This window comes from Alternaria hordeiaustralica, assembly GCF_023758085.1.
Source record: "Alternaria hordeiaustralica strain BMP 2776 chromosome Unknown scaffold_31, whole genome shotgun sequence".
NCBI lineage: Eukaryota > Fungi > Ascomycota > Dothideomycetes > Pleosporales > Pleosporaceae > Alternaria > Alternaria hordeiaustralica.
This window is the reverse complement of record NW_026056803.1, coordinates 4,739-28,085: the sequence shown is the minus strand read 5'-3', so window position 1 is coordinate 28,085 and position 23,347 is coordinate 4,739. Positions and strand designations below refer to the sequence as shown.

Below are 23,347 nucleotides of genomic sequence, written 5' to 3'. Positions count from 1 at the left end.
CGGGTCCGACGTTATTAATGTTGCACACGGAGCGAACCAGAAAGGGCTTCAAAGCTAAGTGCCACGTGCGCAGTCATGCACGTTCTCACACTGGTTTTGATGTTTTCTTGCGAATGTCTACGGAGGTTGGGCTTGCGAGCGATTGTCGAACTGAGTCGTGGTGAATAAGTCGGTGAGCCTAGCGGACTCCGGCATCACCGGTAGTCTTGCGTCGATAATGTGGCAAGCTTAGGGGTCATGAAACCTCTGTAGGTTCGAGGGTGTATCTGTGTCCCTGCTTCGCTACAGACTGTGGGATCCATGGCCGTCGTCTGGCGTGAACTCTGGTCCCGGCAACTCGTAACCATCGAACGAAAAGCCAGGTGCGACCGTCGTGCCTACCAGCGTCCAGTTGCCTAAACTGGTCGCCCGCTGCCACTGGTTTTCTGCGATGATGACTTGCGGAGCCTGGTCCCTGAAGATGTCGCTACCTAGAATCTGCTTTTGAGTCGCAGTGCCGTTGTTCCACGATAGCTCAAGCTTCAGAGGGGCGCCAGCGTAAAAGTGCCATATCTCGACAGCATCGGTAACGCGATGCCAGTAAGATGGACCAGATTGGCCTTCGAGCAGGTAGTAGATGGCGGTTGAGTATGAGCGGTTGCCGATGGTACCGGTATCTTGAAAGGTTTGTCGAAAGTAGCCCTTCTCTAGGTTTGGCTCGAGGTGGAGCTTGGCGATGACGTCTTTCGCGTCGGTACATTCGCGATAAGCGGCAGTCAACCCTAGCAGCGATGCGGCCAAGTAGATTGCGAGTTTGTGCATATCTGTAGCTTTCTTGCAGTTGTGTCGCACAATTGGAGTATGGCCTGCAAAGTGTCCTTTGTCGAAGGAACCGGCGAATGCTGATGCTTATTACTGATGCCTTCGGAGCTTCCGAGCTGGCGGATACGATCGTCACAGATCTCGTCACGTCATCTGAACTCGACCACCACATTAGCTCCACGGCATCACAGTACCACAGCAAGAGCGCAATGCAGAGAACGAGGAAAGGACATCCCAGGTTCCCTTAATTGCGCGTCCAGGACGACACCGAAATGCCCAAACGCGACAAACCCTTACACGCGCCCTTATCGCACGCCGTATGTTGTACACCACGATCGCGGCATTTCATTCGATCTGATCTGCGCACTACTGTACAATGAAGAATTGGAAGCCGCCGTTAATCGCCGAAGTCGTTCACTGTGGAGATCCGATGGCGGGGCGTCGCACTGCAGTACTCAAGTAGACTAAAAGGTTAAGTATTTCCTCCTTGTACACCGTGGATCCCGCCACATTCGCAACCCTACGTCTCTTGCTAGCCTTTGTGTATTCTCCGGCTCTTTTTCTGTATTCCATCGCCTTGAGTCTGCGACGGCATGTTTCCACGATTTGCGCTGCCCTGTTGGCTGGCAGTCCTGTCGTTTGCGATCTCAGTCGCGTCGAGTGTAACACCAGAGACGAAGAACTTGTTTGTGGATGCTGATCTTTTTGAAGCTATTGAGTAAGTGTCCTGTACCACGTAAAATCTGAACGCATAGCTGACAGTGCTACAGTGATACCGCAGCCCTACTCCTCGCGTGCACTTTACCGAATACAAACCTCCTCGCGGTAAACATCAACGTCAATTCGACGTACTCTGCCTTCGCTGCGTCGGCAATCGTGAACCACTACGGCTACTCTTCCGTCCCGATTGGGCTGCCGAGACCCTACACGAACATCACATCGCCTGAACCATTCGGAGGAGAATATGCAAGCAAGGTCGCTGCTGGATGGTCCGGCGGCTCGGTGCCTAATGGGCAAGTTAACAAGACTTGGGATCCGGTAGAGCTCTATCGCAAGACGCTGGCAGAAGCGAAGAACAATAGTGTGACTGTCGTGTCGATTGGTTTCATGGGATCGTTGTCTGGTCTCCTCAATACGACCAGTGATGAATACTCCGTGTTGAATGGATATGAGCTTGTCAAGACAAAGGTCAAGGAACTGGTCGTTATGGGTGGGGGTTACTCGCAAGAGCCAGCCATCGATGCGGAGTACAATTTCGCGATTCAGAACGCACCACACGTCATCAACACATGGCCCGATTGTGTTCCGATGACCTTCCTTGGCGCAGAGGTGGGCGTCGAAGTCTTGTCGGGCGCACGGTTTACTGTGTGCGGACCCCCGAACGACCCAGTTAAATCGGCTTGGGAGTACTGGGGATCTTACAATCACTCCGAATACTCATGGGACTTTTTGACCATGGTGTATGCAGGCAGGGGCCTGGGCAGTTGGTTTGAATATGGAAACGAAAATGGGTACAACTTTCTGTTCCCGAATGGCACTAATGTCTGGGTGGAGGACGAACGCAGGACCAGCCAGCACTATTTGAAGCTCAAGGCCTCGAACGAGACGGTTTCCAAGGAAATGGATAATCTGTTGCTGCGCGGCGCGTGGACCCACGCCCAAGTGGACTGAAGCCTCATACTATCGAAAGAAGTGTTCTACTAAGCTCAAGCTCTGCAGGCTTTTCAGCGGTTCGCACGGCTCGTCCACGTCCATCCAAGACCACCTCTTGTTCACTTTCCAGGCTTTCAGGTTTCAAGTGTAACAACCGCATTTTCCTACGAGCCAGCAATGAATAGTATCCTTTCCATCACCCACCGAAACTTTTTCCACGCTGCTTTCTCATGCTCACTATTTCTGAACATGCAAAGCGCTGACAGCCTTGAGTCGAGGCCGGAACTGGGTGCCGATAGTCGATAAGACGGGATGCCATTTCTGGTAAAGATGGTCTGCGCCAAGTGCGGATTCCGCTTGACGCCAAGCTCGTCATGTGGCGTCGTAATCGTTCACCACAACGTTGTTTCCCCAAAGTTTACCGACGAATTCCCAATTGGTCGGAATGCTCAACAGTGTTCAGGCGAGCTACGACGAGACTTCACGTGCTCTCTTGGCTACCCAGAACGCCCTGCCGCGCACCACTGCCAAGTATAGATTTAGCTTCCGCCGAGAAACCAACAAGCGCGTGTGCCCACAATGACATCGTCCCAGACATGTCTTCTTGGATAATCTTGGGTAAACATACAACTCCATGTCTGGGCGCGGCCGCCCCGTGTCTGATCTCGATGTATAGTTACATACGCCAACCAGTGCAACGGAGAAGGATGGTGTGGAGAAAACATGGGGATTGTCACCCTGGTGCAGGATTTGACCCGCTCTTTGATGGAGAAAATGTGGGTGTGAACTGTGCCCCGGATACCCTATATAACAGGACCTGTCATGGTTCCCAGGCATCTGGTCGTGTGTCTTTCTACTCCTCCACTTTGCGATCAGCATCTCCACTCCCCCAGGAGATCCCATCTAGACGCGATACTTGAGATCAGTCGTCACCATGTCTCGTCGAAAGCCAGACATCGAGGCTACCGAGCCCAACTTCTCATCATCGGGTAGTGACAAGTCCGACTTTGGTGCCGGACAGCATCATGAACATGCCGGCGCTGCTCCACAGCGAAAGGCTTCGGTCGCCGCAAAGCTCAGGAACCCCTTAGCCGGTTATAGCGAAGAACATGTCCTAGCCGATGTCGACGCATGGTGTGTTGAGAAGGGCCTACAGGAGTACCAGGACGAGTTCCGCAAGGGCGCCCTCATTGCTCGTGTAGGCCAACGAGACGATGGTTTTGAATACGTCAATCAACTTTCCACGGAAGAGAAAGACTGGCTGCGACACGAGGTTACCCATCGGTGGTCTCAACCTAAAATGCTGTATTTCTTGGTTGTGCTCTGCGCTGGATCTGCCATTGTGCAAGGAATGGACCAGACGGCAGTCAACGGTGCTCAGGTCAGTTGCTTTACCGTTCCCATCTCATCACGTCCCGCCACTAACATCTTGTCCAGGGATTCTACTTCAGAGAATTCGGAATCACAGAAGACCAGGTGTGGCTTCGAGGTCTGCTTAACGGGGCTCCTTACCTTTGCTCTTGTCTCATTGGATGCTGGTCCAACGCACCTCTGAACAAGTTCTTTGGCCGCCGTGGAACCATCTTCATCTCTTGCATCATCTCTTTCATCACCGGTATCTGGATGGCGGCCGCTGAAAGCTGTGAGTAAAGACTCGCCAATAGACGTATGAACTGAGAGCTGACGATTACGATAGGGCCAAACCTTCTTGTCGCGCGCTTCATGCTCGGATTTGCTGTCGGCGCAAAGTCCTCGACTACGCCTGTCTACGCTGCCGAATCTGCGCCAAAGACCATCCGTGGAGCCCTCACCATGATGTGGCAAATGTGGACCGCTTTCGGAATTATGCTGGGTTTCATCGTCTCCGTCGCATTCCAGGATGTTACAATTATTGGCGGCCCGAACTCGCCATGGAGGTGGATGCTGGCCTCCACCAGTATTCCCCCGATGATTGTCTGCGTCCAAGTATACTTTTGCCCAGAATCGCCGCGCTGGTAAGTCTTCAACCCACAGCTTAATGGCGTTGTCCCAAGCTAATTCGAACCAAAGGTACATGGAGAAAGGCAAATACGACAAGGCGTTCAACTCACTTTGTCGACTACGCGCGCACAAGATCCAAGCTGCACGCGATATGTACTACGCGTATAAGCTCCTTGAGATTGAAAACGCGGAACGCGAGGGCCGAAACCCGTTCAAAGAGTTCTTCATCGTCCGCCGCAACCGTCGCGCCGCACAGAGCGCCTTCTTCGTCATGTTCATGCAGCAATTCTGTGGAGTCAACGTACGCACCTCAGATCCCTCGGTCCCACTTGCCATCTCAGTCGCTAACAGTAGTCCCAGGTCATCGCATACTACAGTACATCCATCTTCGAATCAGCCGGTTTTTCCGAGACGAACGCCTTGCTCGTATCCATGGGCACGGGCGTAACGAACTTCCTCTTCGCGATCCCAGCAATCTACACCATCGATACATTCGGCCGCAGGAACCTTTTGCTTACGACCTTCCCTCTTATGGGTCTGTGTCTTCTCTGGTGCGGATTATCCTTCTACCTACCCGAGAACCCCGATGGCACGCCATCCCAGCAACGTCTTGGATCCATCGCCGCCGCAATCTACGTCTTCATGGCCGTCTACTCCCCCGGTGAAGGCCCCGTGCCCTTTACATACTCCGCAGAAGCATTTCCACTCCACCTCCGCGACGTCGGCATGTCCTTCGCTACAGCTACCTGCTGGGGCTTCAACTTTATCCTCTCCCTTACGTGGCCGGCTCTTGAGGCCGCTTTCACACCAACGGGTGCGTTCTGTTGGTATGCAGCTTGGAACTTCTTCGGCTTCTTCTACGCTTACTTCCTCTTGCCTGAGACTAAGGCGCTCACGCTGGAGGAATTGGATACTGTTTTCGATGTTGGTAATCGCCAGTTCGCGGCTTACTACACGAAGAAGTTGCCGTGGTACCTCAAGAAGCGTGTCTTGCGTCAGGATGTCGCGCCCATGGAACCGCTGTTTGAACTTCATGAGCAGGGTGGGCATGCGGATTATGTTGATGAGCCGCTTGGTGGTGGGGGTGGTGCTGCTGGTGTAGAGGATAAGAAGATTGTGGAGAAGGATGAGGTGATGAGGACGTGAGTGGTATCTTAATATGAGCCTGGCAAGGTGTCGCGTGCCTTGCCTTTGCGCATTGCCGTCGTCGTGCGGTAGTGTGGTTTTGAGTTGAGTTTTGATGAGTTTGCTTTTGCGCTTATCCGCGACTTCGTTATACCCGTGTTGATGATAGTATCAATAAGAAGAATGAGATATCCTTGTTTGCTTTGACTACGTAAGCGTTTTCATCATTGGAATTCCTGAGCTTGCACTTGTTAATGCATTAGGACATATGCGTGATTTGGGTCTGCCTGTATTAATTCACTAGCTGACTAGAACCAAATGCGTTCAAAAGGCCTACAGAAGAGAGAATCCCACGATGGGGACCATGTGTCAAGACACCTCGCGATCCTACCCTAGCAAAATGGGGGGTTTTTGCTAAATATCTCAATAGTTTCAGAATTGCTGAGTCGTTAAATCTTCCAAAAACAGACCTACTCATAAAATATTCCCTCAACCGCGACATTCTACTCCGCCTTCGCCGCCGCAATCTTCAAAATCTCCTCGACACTCTTCCTCGCATTCTTCGGATCCTTCGCCACGCTCTGCCAGATCTCACCATGCTTCGGTTCCGCCATAGCAGCCTTACTCAACGCCTCCTCCTTCTTCTCCTCCGTGCCGTGTTGTTCCAGGAACTTGTAGTACCAGACCCAAGCATCGCCGTAGTCGCTGTCAAGAGTGACGGCTTTGACGAACCACGTTGCGGCCTTGTCGAGACGGCGCTCGCCCCAGAAGATGCGGGCGACGACTACGAAGAGGAGAGGGTCTTTTTCGACCTTCTTGATGGCTTCGAGGGCGCGGGGTTTACGCTGGGTGCGGCCTTCGAGGTGCATGATCTTTTCGGCCCATAAGAGGCCTGAGTTGGGGCATTGCTGCAAAGCGCCAGCCATGAGCTGTTGGGCGGCGCTTGTGTTGTTCGCACGGCGCTCGAGACGGACTTGCTCTAGGAGAATTTCTGCGCTCTTGGGGTTCTGTTGGCGACCACGGTCTAGTGTTGATCTGGCCTTGACGACTGCACCTTGCTTTACTTGTAACCGGGAAAGGAGGATATACAAGACGGGTGCCTTTGGTGCGGCACGTGTGCCAATGTTGAATGCCTCATGAGCTTCCGGAAGCTTCGACAGCTGCTCATAGACTTGCCCCTTTATGGCGTGTAGTTTCCAGCTACCGGGCCAGTTCTGCAGACCTTGATTGCAGATGTCGATTGCCGTCTCGTAGTTCTCCAGTTGTCGTTCTAGGACGGCGGACTTCATGTAAATGCGGTCGGTAGCAGCTGATTCACGGGCGATCTGCAGGAAGCTCCGTGCCTGCTCGTAGTTACCAGCGTCGACCTCGAAGTCAACAGCGCGAGTGTACAGCATTTCGTTGCCTGGTAGAGCTTCGAAACTTCTACCCAGAACTTGGCGAGCACCTTCAGGGTTCCCTGACTGCCACATCTCTCGAGCATATTGCAGCCACAGCGACTCCGAGTTGGGACAGGCATTAACTGCTCGCTCTAGGACACTGAGGAGGGTATCTGTTGTACCATGATGCTTTTCGAGATCGGTGGACGCGTGCCAAACCGTCGTACTGTATGGGAAGATAGCGACAGCAAAACCGAGAATGGCTCTGGCTGTTTCCGGCTTGTTCCTGTTGAGGACACTCCTGGCATCTTCGAGCCAGACGTCTCGACGCTCGTCGTCTTCGTCAAGACCCCAGCCCACAGTCGCTTTGATGATAGCAGCAGCTGTGCCAGTGTTTCCTTGTTCCTCACATATCTCAGCTTGAGAGAGCCACTCTTCACGCTTGATCATAGCGTTCTCCTTGATCAGGGACTTGACAGCTCGCGTCATGATCATGTCCAGCATGTCCACTTTGCCTAGCTCTTCTTGCAGTCTACAGGCATGGATCCAGATTGCCCAGCTGGTGGGAATAGCTTTGCGAGCCTTGTTGAGAATCTGCTGCGCATCTTCCGGCTCAGAGACCCTGGCATATGAAATCCACAATTCCTCAGAAAGAGGTACAGTATCTGTAGCTTTGGCGAACAGTAAGCGGACCGCGTCCAGCTCTTCCGTGTCGTTGATAAGGGTCTTCCACAGCTCAACACTTTGAGGGTTGTGGTCTAGAGCTTGACGAGTAACCTTTTTCCTAGACGCCGGAGTCTGTTCTAGATCGATTGCGGCTTGCCACAACTTCACGGCCTTGGGATTCTGTTTGATGCCATTGGCAGCAATGATCTTGGCGTTGTGGAGATTGTCCTTGTTCAGCCTGATCGCTTCCTCCCAAACGACTATCGATTTGGGACAAAGTTCGCACCCGCGAGCGATGACCTTTTTGGCTGTGTGAACTTTCCCGGCCACTTCTTCGAGTCGCGCCAACGCAACGTATCCCGGACCATTGTGTACGTTAGTCTTGACAGCCGATTCTAGCAGTACGCGCGCGCGGTTGATGTCCTCAACTGGAACTTCCTCGCCCATAGCTTCCTTTTTGTTGAGCGCCGTCATGTATCCCTTGGGGTCCACAGACGTCGAGGTTCCAGAGGTCGTTGTGGTTTGTGTGCCAGGGGCGCTTGCTGCTGTGTCGAGCCGTACAGTCAAGGCAGACAGTTGGGCAGCTCCGATACTTGCGAGATTCGTCGTCATGCCGTCAGCGTCAGACGATATCGTGGTATCAAGCTCTCCGCTCTTCGATGCCGCAGCAAGAACACTGTCCGGAACAGCGTACGACCTCGAATTCGCCAGTCGAGCTTCACGTGCACGCTTCGCTTTACCCGTCATATCTCCCACCTCAGGCAGCGCTGCCCATTCTTCTTCGGATACGCCGCCGAGGGCTCGTTTTAGATCGGCAAACTGGAGCTGGATCTTGGGGTTGTTTCGTTCGTATTCGTCTCGTTCTTGTTGCTCGCGAGCTTCCCTAGGGCGGACATCGGTATCTGTTCGTGGAAAAACACACGATGAATACTTCGATAATAACGATAGAGGGGAGGGGAAGGGGCATAGGGTAAATGAAAGTGGGGGTACTAACCTTCTAGCTCTGCGTCGCTTGTCCATCTTCTCGTCCACCTCCTGGTATATGCGGTCTGCCTCGTCATCGTCCTTGTCGTAGTTCATGCCGCTTGAGAAGAGACCGACTTCATTGTCGGGATCTTGAAATCGATCCTCCTCTTCATCCCTCTCTTCCTCCTTCTTTTCGGTGACACCATACGCCGAGGGAGCTGCCTGGCCTAGCGATGCTGCACGCTTTGCTAGCATCTCCTTCATCTGCTCCTCCGAGGGACCCTCCCGCGCGGGACCGAGATCGCTTCGCGTTGTGAAGCCAGTGGCTCCTCTTCCGAGACCAGCCACATAGTTCTCGGGCGCGGGCATCGACAGGAAGTCGCGTCGACTCATCTTGGCGGTGGTTTTGGGGGGTGTTGACCAGAAGCGGTGGTTGCAGGCTCTGGCTGGAGCGCGGCGCAAGTTGCGCAAGGTTTACGACGTGGGACGGAGCAGCGGTCGAACGGAAACTATGGCGGTGGTACAGGGGGAGACTCGGTGGTCGCGAGCGAGAAATTCCCTGGTAAAATCAGCAGTAAATTGTGTGGCAGTGGTGCCGAGGCGGCGTGTCTGAGTCGTTGGTCGCGACTTGGATAATAATTTGAGCTAGGCAATCGCATGTCACGTGCGCGGAAGCTCAGCCAACGCTAACCCAAAAGGTGAGTTTGCGACGGGCACACACAGTAAGAGACACGCACAATGGCTATGAGTAAGCCTTGCTACAGCTAGCTGCGTGCCCAGGCCGTCGGTTGGAGACAGAATAAAAGAACTATCTGTATTCTGACTACAAACTGCTGCGCGAAATAGTACCTAGGTATTCCAGCAACCACACGCGTATCTATTGGTTACCACGTGATACACCATGCTCATCAACTCGTCTATCATCAGCAATTACGATGCCGTCTTCTTCTGTGCGGGCGCCTTTCCGTTTGAAGCTTGAAGGGCATAGCGGGGTGACATTGGCGGTAATGGTGGAACCGGCTCCTCTGGTGTATCGCCTCTCAGGTTCCTTCCGCTACAACAGGTCAGCATACGTCTGCACCAATCTTGTTATGGCTCATCTTACCTCTTCGTTTTCCTCAACTTCCCTCCAAACCACTTCTTGAAACTCCGACTGGAAGAAGGGCGTTCTTGTTCCTTGTTGCGGGTTGAATCCGACTGTGCCATGCTGCTCCTGTGACTTGATACATGGCTGGCTTCTGGGGTTATGTCGTCGTCTTCTTCTTCCAGCGGCGGAGCCCATCTCTCGACATCGCCATTGACTACTACGAACCACCCCAATTTCTCTCCTGGCGCCACCTTGTCCCGGAGGTCTGCAATGGCCGCCCACTGGTCATCTCCCAGCCCCGCTCCCCTCATCTCCTCCACATCTGCTCCGAGTCTGATCTCATGCACAACATCGCACACATATGCGTATGGTTGATCCTTTACGGTAACATCATCGGGATCGTACTGTTCGATGAAGCGTAAGTCAGGTAGCGCAGCCATCTCTTGGGGCCATTGAGTCTTGAAGTTCTGCATCAAGCAAGCCGTGGTGGCAGGAGCCATCAGCCATTCTGGTGCAGCATCGTCGAGATTCTGCAGAATGACATGGATCCGAATTTGGGCGCGGGGCCACCGAAAGCCGTGAACGAGCCAGGTTGGCATGGTGAAGGTGAAGTGCTTTTCGTCTAAAGTCTCCGTTTCGGAAGAGGAGTGCCGTAGGATCAAGTCGAGCCAAAAAGCAACGATCAACGATTAGTTAGGATGTACCGAACGAGGATGCAAGCATTGGTGTGGATGACGGCGTCTTCAGCAAAGTTTTAGTTGCAAGTAGTACATGGTCTTACACGTCCTGTTATGTAGGCAGGGATCGCGTCTTGGGAGCTCATGCAGAGGTCTAGACGACGCGCCCAGAGAGGTTGGGAGAACCTTCCGCGAGTGGGCGCACGCTAGGAAGAAGCAACGACACAATTGCTGCAAGCGTTGGCTCAGGAGAACGAGACCAGATCGACACGGTGAACGCGATGAATCTGGAAAAAGCCCCAGTTACCTGTTTGGTCTATGCCAATAGCAGTGTGGGGGAGCTGGGATGAAGGCAGGCACCATGGTTTGCGCTTGCCCTCCCCGCTTGACGCTAATGCAAGGCAGCTCCCGTTCGCGTCGACGGGTACCGCGATGTTTCCGCGCCCGACCTCGCTGCCCACAGTTAAGAAGCCTGCGAGTCCGACCATGTGCGGCGCACTTCACTCTCTGATTTCGTATCCTTGAGATTCGTCGCCATGCCTCTGTAAATATCCCATCACCACGCTTTTTGCACCACAATCGCTTACAATCTCATAGGCATCTGCTAGGCAAGAAGTCATGGAACGTCTACAACTCGGACAACATCGCGCGGGTCAAGGCCGACGAAGCCGCTGCTGCCGCCCGCGAAGCCGCTGATGACCAGCGCAAGCAAGAGCTCGACGCTGAGCGACGTGCCGCCATCCTTCGAGGCCGGACGCCCCCACCACTGCCAACAGAAGAACCCAACAAGGCGCCAGCATCAAGGCGCTCAGGCAAGACAGATGAACGCGGCCATGACAGAAAGAGGAGGAGGCTTGCGGGTGAGGATCATACCGATGCAGATATACGCATGGCCAAGTCTATCACGGCTCGGCCTGAGGATGAGGCAAAAGACGCGAAAGTGCTGAAGCTACGGAGCACCGCATCCGATGCGCCGCTGGAGGACCATACCGGTCACATTGACTTGTTCCCGGTGGACATGAAGGAGGCTATCAAACGTGAGAAGTATGCGGACGCTGAGAAGGAGAAACGCAAGAAAGAAAAGGCCATCGAAGACCAATTCACAATGCGCTTCTCCAATGCCGCGGGAAGGGGTGGCATCGACCGACCCTGGTACGCTGCCGTACAAAAGCCTGCACCCGCCACTGGAGACAAACAGGACTTGGCACTCTATGAAGGTTTCGCCAATAAAGACGTCTGGGGTAACGAGGACCCGCGTCGCAAAGAACGGGAGCAGGCGCGCATATCCACGAACGACCCCTTCGCATTCATGCAGAAAGCACAGACACAGCTGAAGAAGTCGAAGCAGGATAGGAAGCAATGGGCTGCAGAACGCGACCGTGAGCTAATGGAGCTTCGGTCAGCCCAGGAGCGAGAGGAGAGGAGGAGTCGGCATCTTAAAAGGAAGAGGCGGGAAGTGGACGAAGACGAGCATCAGACGCCCAAGAAGGAGGCCTGCTCATCCTCGCGCCAGAAGCATCGCCATAGGAGCCCGAGTCGTAGCCGTGAAAGGCACGAGCATAGGTCTTCGCATCGCAGCGACAAGCGACGAGCTCATAGTAAGAGTAGGGAACGCGATGGAGACCGCCACAGACACCGTGATCGGCGGAACGAGGAGCTCCAGAAGGCTTTCATCTAGAAGCGAGTCACTGCACTACATACGAGTGCAGATCATTACGGGCAACTCGTTTGGTGTCCTATTACCATTCATTAGGCTCAACATACTACGATTATGAGAGTGTCGTCAGAAATGAGCTCGGCCTCTAAACAATCGAATTTCCATCCTAGTTGAGCATCTTGCACTTCATCGCTACCAAACTTGGACTTTCCATTATCCATTCCTAATTCGAACATTCGCTGACCAGTTCGAGAAGCAAGGCTGCGCGATTGTACCCCTGTCTCTACAGTCCCAAACGCGTTGTGCTGGATAGGAAGAGCAAGTGCGCAGTGTCGCTACATCATCTTGACTTCAGCCATCTTTGTACCGTTGTTAATCAACGCATAGCGGTGGTGTTAAGATCGCATGAGACAGGTTCTGAATCCTCATATAGACTGCTTGCTGATGACTGCAGGGACCTCAGGCTGGCCGACAATCTTGCGTTCGTGAGACTGGTCGCCACATCGTTCAGTGAGCTGAGTCGCACTGACTCTGTCAGGTGGCAGTTACAATCGGGTGCGGAATAAACCAATTGATAGCGTCTTACCGGTTAGCTTGCAAGACGTGCCTTCGGCCGCCGTTTGCCATACTAATTATCGTCTTCGACGAGGCTATGCGGCACAGCTCGCATGACTTCCTCGGATCACTGTGCCGTCACATCCGGAGTGGCGACCATCTATCTACCAGAATACACGACACGGCCACCACGCATCTACAACACATCTACACGCATTAGAAGATGGACGACACCTCAACAACAAACAGCGTAACGTTCCAAGTCCTCTATCGCATTCCCTTCCGCTACCTCTACATACCCGGCCTGTACATCCTGCTGCTCGGTTTCTTCACTTTCGGCCACGCATTGCACACGGTGTTCACGCACCAGGACCCAGGCGGATACTACAAGTTCTTGATCTGGCTCGTCCTCGTATTTGGGTTCTGGGTGTCTCAAGCCGGCGCCCATCTCTGTGTGATCTGGCTTACCTTCAGGGACCTGCAGTTCCCAGATGTGAGAGGGAAGCACATAGTCATGACCGATTCTGCAAAGCGCACAAACAAAGTCCTCCGAGGTATCGCTAAGCTCATTCCGTGGCGCTACGCGTATATACCTGGTCTGTTTCTCGTCGTTTTCGACATCTTCATTCTTACACATTCACTGCGCCTGCATTGGGCGCATTTTGGTCCTGCGGATTGGGATACGATGCTACACGTTCACTTTCGCACGGTGCAGGGAGTGTGTCTTGAATTGGCAGGTTTTATTGTTTGTATGGGGTCGTATGTCTTCAAGGGTGTGGAACTGGAGGATGCGGAAGAGATGGAACAGAAGGGCCAGGATATCAGTAATGGGGACGCTTTTGAACGGAAGGTGAGAGTTTCAAGCGAGCATGACGATGCTCGTTGAACGGTGGATGTACGGCATGGAGATAGGAGGGTTTCCTTGGATGGTATAGGAAAGAGCAGCTAGGAAGAAGTACAAGCAGGTAGCTTCAACTGCGCAGCATGGTTCACGTAGCTCAAATCTGGGTTGACCGCTTCGAAGCTATTGCTCGTACGTTGGAAGTCTACTTTGCTACACACTATAAATCAAGGATCGATTCCAGTGAACCGCAGCGGCAAATGGTCAGTCCAGCTGGTGAAGTGTTACACTGCGCTTGGTGCATATCAGGTGTACCAGAGATCGCCTGAGACTACTGTAGCCCTGAATGAGTATCTTGCGGCGAGAGTGCTCAGCAGGTCCTAAGTTCGGCTGCTCATGCGGTGATACCCAAGGTGTATGTAGATCGCAAGCGACCTATCGCAGTGTTGAGTCGTGCTAGCGGTGGCTTGCTGTTCGACGGCCTTGAACGCATCGTGTTCTTTTGTCGTCTTAGTGTCCTCCCATGTGCCACTCGGTATGAAAATCTCTCAAAAGACCTACACGGGCTCAACGGTAGGTCCAAGGTGTTTGTCAGGGAAGGACATCAGCCCGTCTCAGTGTCCAGTGACAGTTCGAGGGTCCAACTTTGGGAGGCAACCACACAGCATAGCCTAAGCAGAGTTGACGGCCCAAGGCCCCCCATACCAGCACCTCATTGCCTAATATCGTGATTGCGGGGGTTGCAAAGGGATATTATCATCCAGCATGTCGGCGACTAAAGAAAAGTATAGATCGGGGAAACCGCAAACTTGTATGCGACCTAATCGGAAAGAGCGCCGCGGGGATTGCGGGAGCGGGGGCGTTGCACCTAGCCACTAGGTAGCTGTTATGCGCGATAAGCATTCTGCGCGTTACCAGGTTTTCATACCGAAATCGCGCGCTTCTTGACTCGCAGACGGATGTTGCGAGTGGGTTGTAAGTTGCTAGGTTTGATCACCTGGGTAGGGAATGCGAGCAGTCGAATTCACCCAGGGGCCAATAACACCTAGGTTCCTATCGCAGTGCTCCATCACGGGCACGAACTTAGTAACCATGCGACTACGGAGAGCTCCTTCGCACGCGACAAACATGATGGACAGTCCCAAGAGCATGTCATACAGCTCGTTTGTGTGCTTCGACTTGTGGCGGCTTAGATGACCCGCATGTGTTTCAGGTGAGTTAGCGTCAGGTACCAGCCTAGACAGCGGGCTATTAAGGTGCACCGGACCGTGGAACGGAGATTTCACGCATATCCACACGCTCACGGGCCCGAGTCCGATTGGCGAGGCCGCAACTCGATGATATCTGTACAAGATGGCGCGAGAGATGAGGGCAACCGGCTGCAAGCATGCCTAGGGATATGCATATGTTTTGACTATACTGTTTTGTGATTGTCGATGAGACCTGTCACGTTATAGAGATTGGTGCGCTCTATTCTTCGTTGTTTGTACTGCTGCATACGTATGATATGACGACGACTCGACTCTCACAAATGAAAATGTATCGTGTATTGCCAGGTACATCCCCCCACAGACTAAATGCTCCGAACAGTTCTTGAAAAGGGGACACTAGTTGCAGTAGTTGCTGCAAGTGAATACACTACCCACAAGCCGATCGCTGACGCACTGATCTACTAATAACGTGGTTAGATGGCAATCATGCAAAAGCCCGTGAACTTGAAATCGGTGCAAAGAGGAGGCCTGATCGTCTATCACGGTAAACTGATTGGCGACTCGAAGGTTACTTTCGCGTACTGGGCACGATGGCGTGCACTAATGAAATGGCGTTCGTAGCACGCTGTCTAACGGCGGAGTCAGATCCGGTGTCAGTCACGACGTGTCGAGCAAGGTTGAGCCACACACCCGAACCCGCAAGCGTTCTGAAATCAAGGTCAGCCCTACCTTGCACCGGGATACTTAGTCTTCACTGTCTCTTCAGTCCGGGGGTTGTCTTGGAATCTCGACACTCCTGTGTACGTGCCGTGCGCGTGGCCTCTGACTTTGTGACACAAACCAAACATTCTGGCACTACAAGTCCAAACATACCCATATCACGAACCTTGATCCTGGCATAACCATGGCTTCTGGAACCGCGCTCACGCCAGCCATCATCGCAACATGGCCAATACCCAACTATGTTGACCCAGTCTCGCAAAGGGGCAGTGTCGAAGCTGCAATATACGCGACAACCATCCCAATGGTACTTTTTGTCGCTGGCAGAATCTACGTTCGAGCGAATCAGAAGTCAGGTGTAGGAGCCGATGACTGGATCATGGTTGGCGCGGCCGTACGTTTGCCCATCGCTCTCATGTTATGTATCTAACATGTATAGGTCTTCGCCTTAGCGATTTCTGTGTGCTTATTAGTTACAACCACCAACTCTCTTGGGCGTCATCTCTATGATGTGAACCCGATGACGTTTGTGAGCTCTGCAAAAGTAAGCAATTACCATTGGTTTCAATATTCATACTGATGGCTTCTAGTACAACGTTGCGAGTGTCACAATGTACAATGCTTCTATGACACTCACAAAGCTTTCCGTCTGTATGACGTACCTGAAGCTCTTCCCCTCGCGCACGAACAAATTGTTCTGTTGGACCATGATTGGGTACCAGCTTCTGTGGGGTGTCATTTCGTCGGCACTCTACATTCTGCAATGCGTGTAGGTCATAACCCCAGGGCTGATGTTTGATCTTGACTGACTTTCCTGTCCCAGTCCAATCCAGTCACTCTGGGATTTCACGATTATCGACAAAGTATGTTTGGACTCGCATCAATTGCTCACCGCGAGCGGCATCTGCAATGTAGTGTCGGACTTTGTGGTGTTCCTTTGGCCAGTCGCGCCACTGTGGCAGGTCAAGTTGCCGCTATCACAACGCGTGCATCTGGTCGCGGTTTTTTCTTTCGGCGTCCTGACATGCGTCGGCGGCATCTTGAAGGTCGTTTGGTCGCAGGATTACTTCAAGACATGGGATACGACATGTGAGCAGTACCGTTCCACAATAGAGTGTCATCGTGCTAACATAGCCTTCTCGCAGGGGTTGCGTCTCGCGTCACTATGGCATTGTGCATCGAGTTCAACGTTGGTATCATGAGCGGCTGTCTACCTTGTCTCCGTCCATTTCTAGCGATGATGGCTCCTGGAATCTTTGCTGGACCATCGGCGGCACACGGCGGCAACGCAGCGAATTCCGGCGGAGCATCCTGGCGCAAGTCTCCCTTTCAGTTTGGAGACTCCAAACTATTCAAGCTAGGCGCGGGTAAGCCGTCGGATCGTGGTGAAGATTACGAGTTCACGGATGCGGAACATGCGGGAGGTGCCCGCGCTTGGGCTGCAGGCGGAAAAGAGGTGCCACAAGCTAGCATCGGCACCGTGTCTGGGTCTGGTATCTCAGTGAACAGAGATGAGAAGCTGCGCGATGGTTATGATTCGCCGGGTGTTGTCACCAATGATGCGACTAGTGAGGAGTGGATCATGAAGGAGGATTCTTCTAGGTAGCTCAACAAGGCGTAGTATATATCAATCATTAAGTATGGTCTTGAGAGCCCATGCCGAAAGCCAACACGAGGGTATATGGCGACATATTCGATGACTGGGAAGGTCGGCGAAAAGTGAAGCAGAGTACTTTCGCTCAAAGTCCTAGAGCTGTCAATAGCCTTCGAAGTCATGACATGAGCAATGCTTCCGAGTGCCATTTCAGACAACGCATCGACGTCGAATGAGTCTCGAAACCTTGTACTTTCAGTCTCTGTGACAGAAGCGCAGTGCTCGTGTCGATTTATGCGTGCGGCCAGCCACCAGAACTATGTATATCCAGGGAACTCGCAACCTTGACATGACCGAGCTTCATGCCTACGATTGCGTACCGCTGCGATGAGCTGATGCCATAGGCGCTCGTGCATGTGCTGTATGCGCGCCTCGCCGCGACCAGCTTCGCTTCCAGCCTCATCCCAAGGCGCAGGGTACTGAGCGCACCTCAAAGCAAGTCGCGGTCTCGATTCGGCAGCGTCGCTCTCGCAGGGACCTACTCGGTGGACTTGATCATGTCGACCAAGTATCAATATAATGTGTCTCCGCCCCTAGTTGTGATCCAGGCAGTCCCATGGCGATAGACGGGATTGCGACGCGCGGTCGAGCGGTTCTCACGAGCTTGTCCGTAGATGCGCTGGGTGTGGAAATGTGCTGCGATACGATTGCAGAGATGCCTACACGGGTGCTCATGTGGACGTGACCGCTGAGGAAGTGTGAATGTCGACTGGTCGTGTAGCTCATTGGAAGCGGCTGTCGGGGGGTATTCCTATCGCATTGGTTCGGAGTGGACCACATAATTAGCGCAGTACGGTCAATCTGCTGATGTCAAAACATGGTACATAAGTTTGGAAGGACTTCGTGATTGATCCGGGCGGTAGTCGCTGCGGGAGCGGAAGCTCTGTCTTGGTTCAGAGGCCTTGGGCGACAAGCCGGACGTGCGCGCCGACCATGCTACTCCCGAATTGCCCGCCAGTGGCAGCCTGTCACCCATCATCTAGGCAACAACCCATATACAGCCTGCTTGGATCGTACATGATCACACAGAGCAGTTATCTAGACACAATTTGTGATGGAATTCAGAGGGCGTTGCAATCAAGAAGGTCCGGACGAAGGAGTCCAATTTCATTTGCGCTTGGCGCACGTAGCTCAACCAGCCGACATGTGACCTGTCCATGTGCACGCCAACACTACCTCGTATAACCCTCATCAGACTACGACCATCAGCTCTACCCAACCCGATCCCTCCATGCCCGTAACCCGTGGAGGCCGCAGAGTGGCTCGCCACCCACGCAGGATAACTCATGTTCTTCCTTTCAGGCACAACGCGCTCATGGTGTTCCAGGGCCTGGATTCGTGTCCTCTTCCACCGCTTTACAATTTCACCATATACTTCACCCATCCGGACGTCAACCCGGACAATGTTCAGCCATATGAGCTCTTCAAGGCGATCAGAGAAGGCTCCCTACTGGAGAACTTCTGTCACTTCCGCCTCGAGCTATTTTTCCTACATGTCCCAAATGCAGAGGATTCCGACGAGGCCTGCATCGCCCACTATCGTGAGGAAAAGCGCAGCCGGGGAGAATATACACGTCAGGTCGAAACACTAGGGTTGTCGTCCACTATGGACAGTGAGAACGGTGCCGGTAGTCTACCCGGCTTGGTACCAAGTTACATCGAAGACCCGGACACCGAGTATTACCATGGTCTTATCTACATCTACCGAGGACCTGATTGGACTATAGACAAACAGTTTGTACGTCGCATCTCCTTCGATCCTATTCCACAGAATGTGTATAGTTCGCTCGACCACGGGGCAGATGAACCTGACATTCTTCCGGCTATCGCCATCTTTCCACTAACAATACGCCATTTGGAAAATCACAATGTCAAGTCGATTGGCGAGGACATGTACTTCAAGTCCTTTCTCGCAACAAACAATGTCACGAATGAACCGTGGGAGGAGGCGATCAGGCTTGGATGGTCCACCTGGTGAAAGAAACCAGTCCTGGACACCAAGCGATGGATATGTGCTCGTGATGTTATGTTTTCGTGATCCAGATGTAGTAGTATAATAAACCTATCTCGACTATGGGGACCATAGAGTTGATAAAGTTGCAACCAATCACAAGGGCGAGAAGAAGCTAACGGGCAGATTCTGGGTTCACGACTGATGCTGCTTGCGTTCATTGCGAAGGCTGTGCTTCCAAGTCGATATATTGAGCCTGCGAAAACCAACCACAGCCTTGCTCTGAGGTTACCCAGCATTAATTACATTCTGATCGCGCGCTGCAGCGACCAATAGGGTATTTGCGAGCAAAGTCAGCCTTGCCCCCAGTCGCACACGTCTGACATTGTGAGGTCAGCTTACAACGGTGATAGTACATAAGGCATCTGTCTCACTCGTGTGTACATAGTCAGCATGGCTTCAACCTCTCAGTCAGTCGAGTTGGCCGAACTATCGGCACGGCCACTTCTCGAGTCCAAAGTCAGCGAAAAAATCGACAAGCCCAGTTTCACCGTTCAGAATGGTTCAGGGAGTGCTAGCAATGCGCCACCAAATACAGCGCCGAAGCTTCAAAAGGCTGGGAGTCAGAAGAATAGGCATGTCGCCGCGCAGGCGAAGAACATGTTCCGAACAGCGCTAGGTCGCGTGTGCCTCGCATGGAAGCGTTGTGTCGAGGCCGTGAGCCGTGCTTGGAGCAAGAGCTGGACGTTAGAGACATCGAGTCTTATCGCCTCCATCCTTACTCTTGCCGGACTTGTTTCGACACTCTTGGTCCATGAGAATAAACCGCTTCCCCAATGGCCTCAGCTGGTCACGATAAACTCTATCATATCGCTATTTTCCCTGCTCATGAGGGCATGCGTGGGCGTTATATTGACAGAAGGTAACTTAAGATCTAAACGTCAAAGAGCATACAAGCTGACTTGAGCGACAGGCATCAGCCAGTGCAAGTGGAACTGGTATCGAAAAGCCAGGAAATTGGATCACATTGAACGACTTGATTCAGCGAGCCGTGGTTCTTGGGGCTCCATCAATCTGCTGTACCATTTGAGACCATCGCAAATATAGTACCCGCCCTGCGATCCGCCCTGCCTTAGACAAGACTAACTTCATGCAGTTATCTTGCTGTACTGGGCGCCGCTATTACGATAATGTCGTCTTTGCTCGGCTTCTTTTCGCAACAGCTCGTGCAATTTCAGGATTGCCTCCAGCAAGACACAGCCGCTTCGGTCACCATATCGAGAACCAACTCCTACAACCGTATTGGAGGTACAATGCAGTCCAACGTACCCGCGGAGTATGCCCCAATGGCAGCAGCGATCAGCGTCGGCGTACTTCAACCCGTCGGAGATTTGACCAATACACTCTCTTCCGGCTGTAGTAGCGGCAACTGCACTTTCTCAGCTGAGGGCAGTGCATCATTTTCGACCCTGTCTTTCGGTCACTTCTGTACCAACGTCACCTCAAACATTCGCAAAGTGAATGAAACCTATTCGATGAGAGACAACTTGACTAGGGCATACTTGGCACTGGATTATGAAGACGGCCATACCTTGGAGTTCTCACGAGAGAATGGTGGAGAACCTGTCGTTCGCTCCTGGACCTCGTTCACTCCATCGGGCCTGACCACCATATACTTTCTTTTCAGGTCTTCCAATTTTAAGCAAGATTGGAGAGCTGTCAATTGTTCAATGTTCCCAACCATCAACACGTATAAAGCTAGAATCACCGACGCGATTCTAGAAGAGCAATTGGTTGACATTACGTATCTTGAAAGCATATCAGCCCAGTTCAATAAGCCGCCTGTAAGAGATGTTGACTTCTCAAACACGGTGTTCACATGGACCCATGCGATAACAACCAAGTACACTATACGGAACGGCATAAGAGAGTCATGCGAGGGCTCCGACCGCCCCAGTACTAGGCTGTTCGGGTTCATAAAACATAGCGACGAGTCCACTTACATCAACGGCAGCGGTCATACGAATCCAAGCGCGGGGTAGAAGTGGTCGTACTTTCCACCGAATTGCGTGTAGCTTCTCAACAAATTTTCGGAGACCACGATAAGCGAAAGCCTCACAGCTACGTTTGACCAGAAATACCTCTTAATAGGCTTTCACAAGGGAACAGTAGGCTCAGTTCACTTGCGTGTACTATTCAAGGAAGACAACATCACATTCGACAGCGTTAAAAGACGTATAGAGAACCTCGCGACTTTAATAACTTCTGTCATTCGCACTCACAGTAGCCCCGTACCCCTCCAAGTCCCTCTTCAGTCGTCATCTTCTCCCGCAGACAGGCAAATGTAGTTCAACACAACATGTGCGTACGTACAGTAGTCTTAGATTGCCTATCCTGCTGTTATAATTACTCTCAGCGGTGTTTTCCTTTTGTTAGTTGCGATTAAGGACCGCGACACTCAGCGCGATCGGCTTTGGAAAAGCTCGTTCCTTGCTGCTCTCTTCTGCGAGGTCAAGCTAAACAAAAGACCTTAGGGGATAGCAGATATGAAAGCGAAAGCAAGGACAGCAAGTGTTGCTCTAGAGAAAAGAGGCTCTAGGTTAAGGCTAGCTTAACACTAGTAAAGGCTATATAACTAATGTCAATCCCTGCAAATATACACTCTCACAGATTAGCTGTCGAGTTTCACTTGAGCAATAAGCAAAAGATAAAAAACAAGTTGTATGTTAGGTAGTCGCTAAACATAGTTCAATGCTCCAATAGCATCGTGTGTCCCCGCGAAGTGCATCATTACGGCAACTCCGCAATTGACAGATGCAAAGCGACGAGTGTTGAGCTCCTAGTGCGCATCAAGATGAACGCCATCTTCAGCCTTGTGGGGAAGCAATAACCTTGGCAGGTTTAATTATAGCCTAGCTTTCGGCTCATCGGGTCTAGCCCAAGAGAACTCTAACACCACTTTCGCTTCACGAGTCAGGCCATGCTTGGAAGTCTCCTATCCACGATGTAATATATTCTGGTCGCTCCCTCTCATTAGTCTGGTAATGCGTCCTCATTCGCCGACCGTTTCTTAACCCAAGTCACTCGTTCCGACGGTTCTTTTACACGATGCGTTCTTCAATGTTATTAGCCGTTCCGGCCCTTCTATTCCTTAATGTCAATGCGTTGCGCGTCAGCACCTCGAGTGTTTGCGGTAAACAGTCCTGGAACACGCTTACTTGCAAGAATTCGTCTTGGGGAAACTGTTGCTCGAAGAATGGACGTTGTGGTTCCACGCCACAACACTGCGGAACTGGATGCCAGGGTAAATTTGGAGATTGCAAGTCGCCAGTACCTTCAGCACCCGCGGTCATCGTTTCCTCAGCACCTGCGGCAACATCGAAAACACTTGCAGTATCATCGACGATAGTCGTAGTGTCATCGGCAGTACCCGCAGTCTCATCAGCAGCACCCGCAGTATCATCGAAAGTACCCGCAGCATCAGCGGCCCCGGTTACGGGCGGAAAGATCTCCACTGATGGAACTTGCGGCGGAACTTCTGGCTTCACCTGCGTCGGCTCTCCATTTGGCAATTGCTGTAGCGCGTATGGATGGTGTGGAACGTCCACCGCCCATTGCGGCACTAGCTGCAATGCAGCCTTTGGAAACTGCGGAGCGGCGGCATCTTCATCGACCTTGTCCACGACTACAGTTCCAACTGCGACCTCGGCAGCTACACCAGCACCCACTCAGAAGATCTCCGTCGACGGAAGTTGTGGCAGCGGAGTGACATGCCTAGGCTCTTCATTCGGCGATTGTTGCAGCGCCTACGGGTGGTGGTAAGCTCTCAATGTCCTCTCCCCCTCTCTCTCATACTGACATCGACTCGCAGTGGAAGCACCGCCGCATTCTGTGCAACAGGCTGCCAAGCTGGATTCGGAAAGTGCGATGTTCCTTCCCCCAGCCCGACTCCAAGCAACACGTGTGGCGTCGAAGGCTTCGCCAATGTTGAGGCATACTACGCTTCTTCGTTCAACTTGATCGATGCGACCGATGTTTCGACTTGTGCGACGCTATGTTTGGCCGAAGCAGAATGCAAGAGTTATCTGTTCAACCCAAAGCTTGGAAATTGCGCGTATCTTATGAATTCGCTAGAGCAGGGAGAATTCATTGCCACAAGTGGCACGGATCAGCTTTTCTGGGAGAGGTCCTGCGCTGAGGCGAAGTAGACTTTGTAGCAAGATAAGCATAAGAGGCACCTAGTCCTTGCGCGTTACATTCGGGAACGATATGCAAGGTGTTCGGACTAGGACAGCGGCTAATTGTAGCTTCTATCGCACCGCTCTACGCGTGTCTAGACGTTACGCTACTTCGTACAATGCTATTCTAGTGCTAGAATTTATTTTCTAAATATAATCTACTATTATATTTTTTATATATATATA

The 23,347-nt window shown here is 52.4% G+C and overlaps 10 protein-coding genes across 10 annotated transcripts; 7 read left to right on the top strand and 3 right to left on the bottom strand.

Annotated features, from left to right (window-relative positions):
• Window positions 1–282: 282 nt before the first annotated feature.
• On the bottom strand, window positions 283–801 carry J4E84_009653 (uncharacterized protein; the record flags this gene model as incomplete). Its single annotated transcript, XM_049392215.1, has 1 exon — window positions 283–801. The coding sequence occupies one exon, from the start codon at window positions 799–801 to the stop codon at window positions 283–285; it is 519 nt and encodes a 172-aa protein (XP_049239977.1).
• Window positions 802–1,394: 593 nt separating this feature from the next.
• Window positions 1,395–2,472, top strand: J4E84_009652 (uncharacterized protein; the record flags this gene model as incomplete). The annotated part of the gene is made up of 2 exons (XM_049392214.1): window positions 1,395–1,519; window positions 1,572–2,472. The coding sequence occupies 2 exons, from the start codon at window positions 1,395–1,397 to the stop codon at window positions 2,470–2,472; spliced, it is 1,026 nt and encodes a 341-aa protein (XP_049239976.1).
• Window positions 2,473–3,388: 916 nt separating this feature from the next.
• Window positions 3,389–5,580, top strand: J4E84_009651 (uncharacterized protein; the record flags this gene model as incomplete). Its single annotated transcript, XM_049392213.1, has 5 exons — window positions 3,389–3,835; window positions 3,892–4,096; window positions 4,151–4,448; window positions 4,504–4,735; window positions 4,795–5,580. The coding sequence occupies 5 exons, from the start codon at window positions 3,389–3,391 to the stop codon at window positions 5,578–5,580; spliced, it is 1,968 nt and encodes a 655-aa protein (XP_049239975.1).
• Window positions 5,581–6,062: 482 nt separating this feature from the next.
• On the bottom strand, window positions 6,063–8,963 carry J4E84_009650 (uncharacterized protein; the record flags this gene model as incomplete). The annotated part of the gene is made up of 2 exons (XM_049392212.1): window positions 6,063–8,487; window positions 8,599–8,963. The coding sequence occupies 2 exons, from the start codon at window positions 8,961–8,963 to the stop codon at window positions 6,063–6,065; spliced, it is 2,790 nt and encodes a 929-aa protein (XP_049239974.1).
• A 537-nt stretch (window positions 8,964–9,500) lies between these two features.
• Window positions 9,501–10,256, bottom strand: J4E84_009649 (uncharacterized protein; the record flags this gene model as incomplete). The annotated part of the gene is made up of 2 exons (XM_049392211.1): window positions 9,501–9,624; window positions 9,676–10,256. 2 exons carry the CDS (start codon window positions 10,254–10,256, stop codon window positions 9,501–9,503), a joined length of 705 nt encoding a protein of 234 aa, XP_049239973.1.
• Window positions 10,257–10,870: 614 nt separating this feature from the next.
• On the top strand, window positions 10,871–12,012 carry J4E84_009648 (uncharacterized protein; the record flags this gene model as incomplete). The annotated part of the gene is made up of 2 exons (XM_049392210.1): window positions 10,871–10,878; window positions 10,932–12,012. The coding sequence occupies 2 exons, from the start codon at window positions 10,871–10,873 to the stop codon at window positions 12,010–12,012; spliced, it is 1,089 nt and encodes a 362-aa protein (XP_049239972.1).
• A 757-nt stretch (window positions 12,013–12,769) lies between these two features.
• J4E84_009647 (uncharacterized protein) lies at window positions 12,770–13,432 on the top strand (the record flags this gene model as incomplete). Its single annotated transcript, XM_049392209.1, has 1 exon — window positions 12,770–13,432. The coding sequence occupies one exon, from the start codon at window positions 12,770–12,772 to the stop codon at window positions 13,430–13,432; it is 663 nt and encodes a 220-aa protein (XP_049239971.1).
• Window positions 13,433–15,622: 2,190 nt separating this feature from the next.
• Window positions 15,623–16,091, top strand: J4E84_009646 (uncharacterized protein; the record flags this gene model as incomplete). The annotated part of the gene is made up of 2 exons (XM_049392208.1): window positions 15,623–15,712; window positions 15,909–16,091. 2 exons carry the CDS (start codon window positions 15,623–15,625, stop codon window positions 16,089–16,091), a joined length of 273 nt encoding a protein of 90 aa, XP_049239970.1.
• Window positions 16,092–16,483: 392 nt separating this feature from the next.
• Window positions 16,484–16,924, top strand: J4E84_009645 (uncharacterized protein; the record flags this gene model as incomplete). The annotated part of the gene is made up of 1 exon (XM_049392207.1): window positions 16,484–16,924. The coding sequence occupies one exon, from the start codon at window positions 16,484–16,486 to the stop codon at window positions 16,922–16,924; it is 441 nt and encodes a 146-aa protein (XP_049239969.1).
• Window positions 16,925–18,287: 1,363 nt separating this feature from the next.
• Window positions 18,288–18,950, top strand: J4E84_009644 (uncharacterized protein; the record flags this gene model as incomplete). Its single annotated transcript, XM_049392206.1, has 1 exon — window positions 18,288–18,950. One exon carries the CDS (start codon window positions 18,288–18,290, stop codon window positions 18,948–18,950), a length of 663 nt encoding a protein of 220 aa, XP_049239968.1.
• Window positions 18,951–23,347: the final 4,397 nt, after the last annotated feature.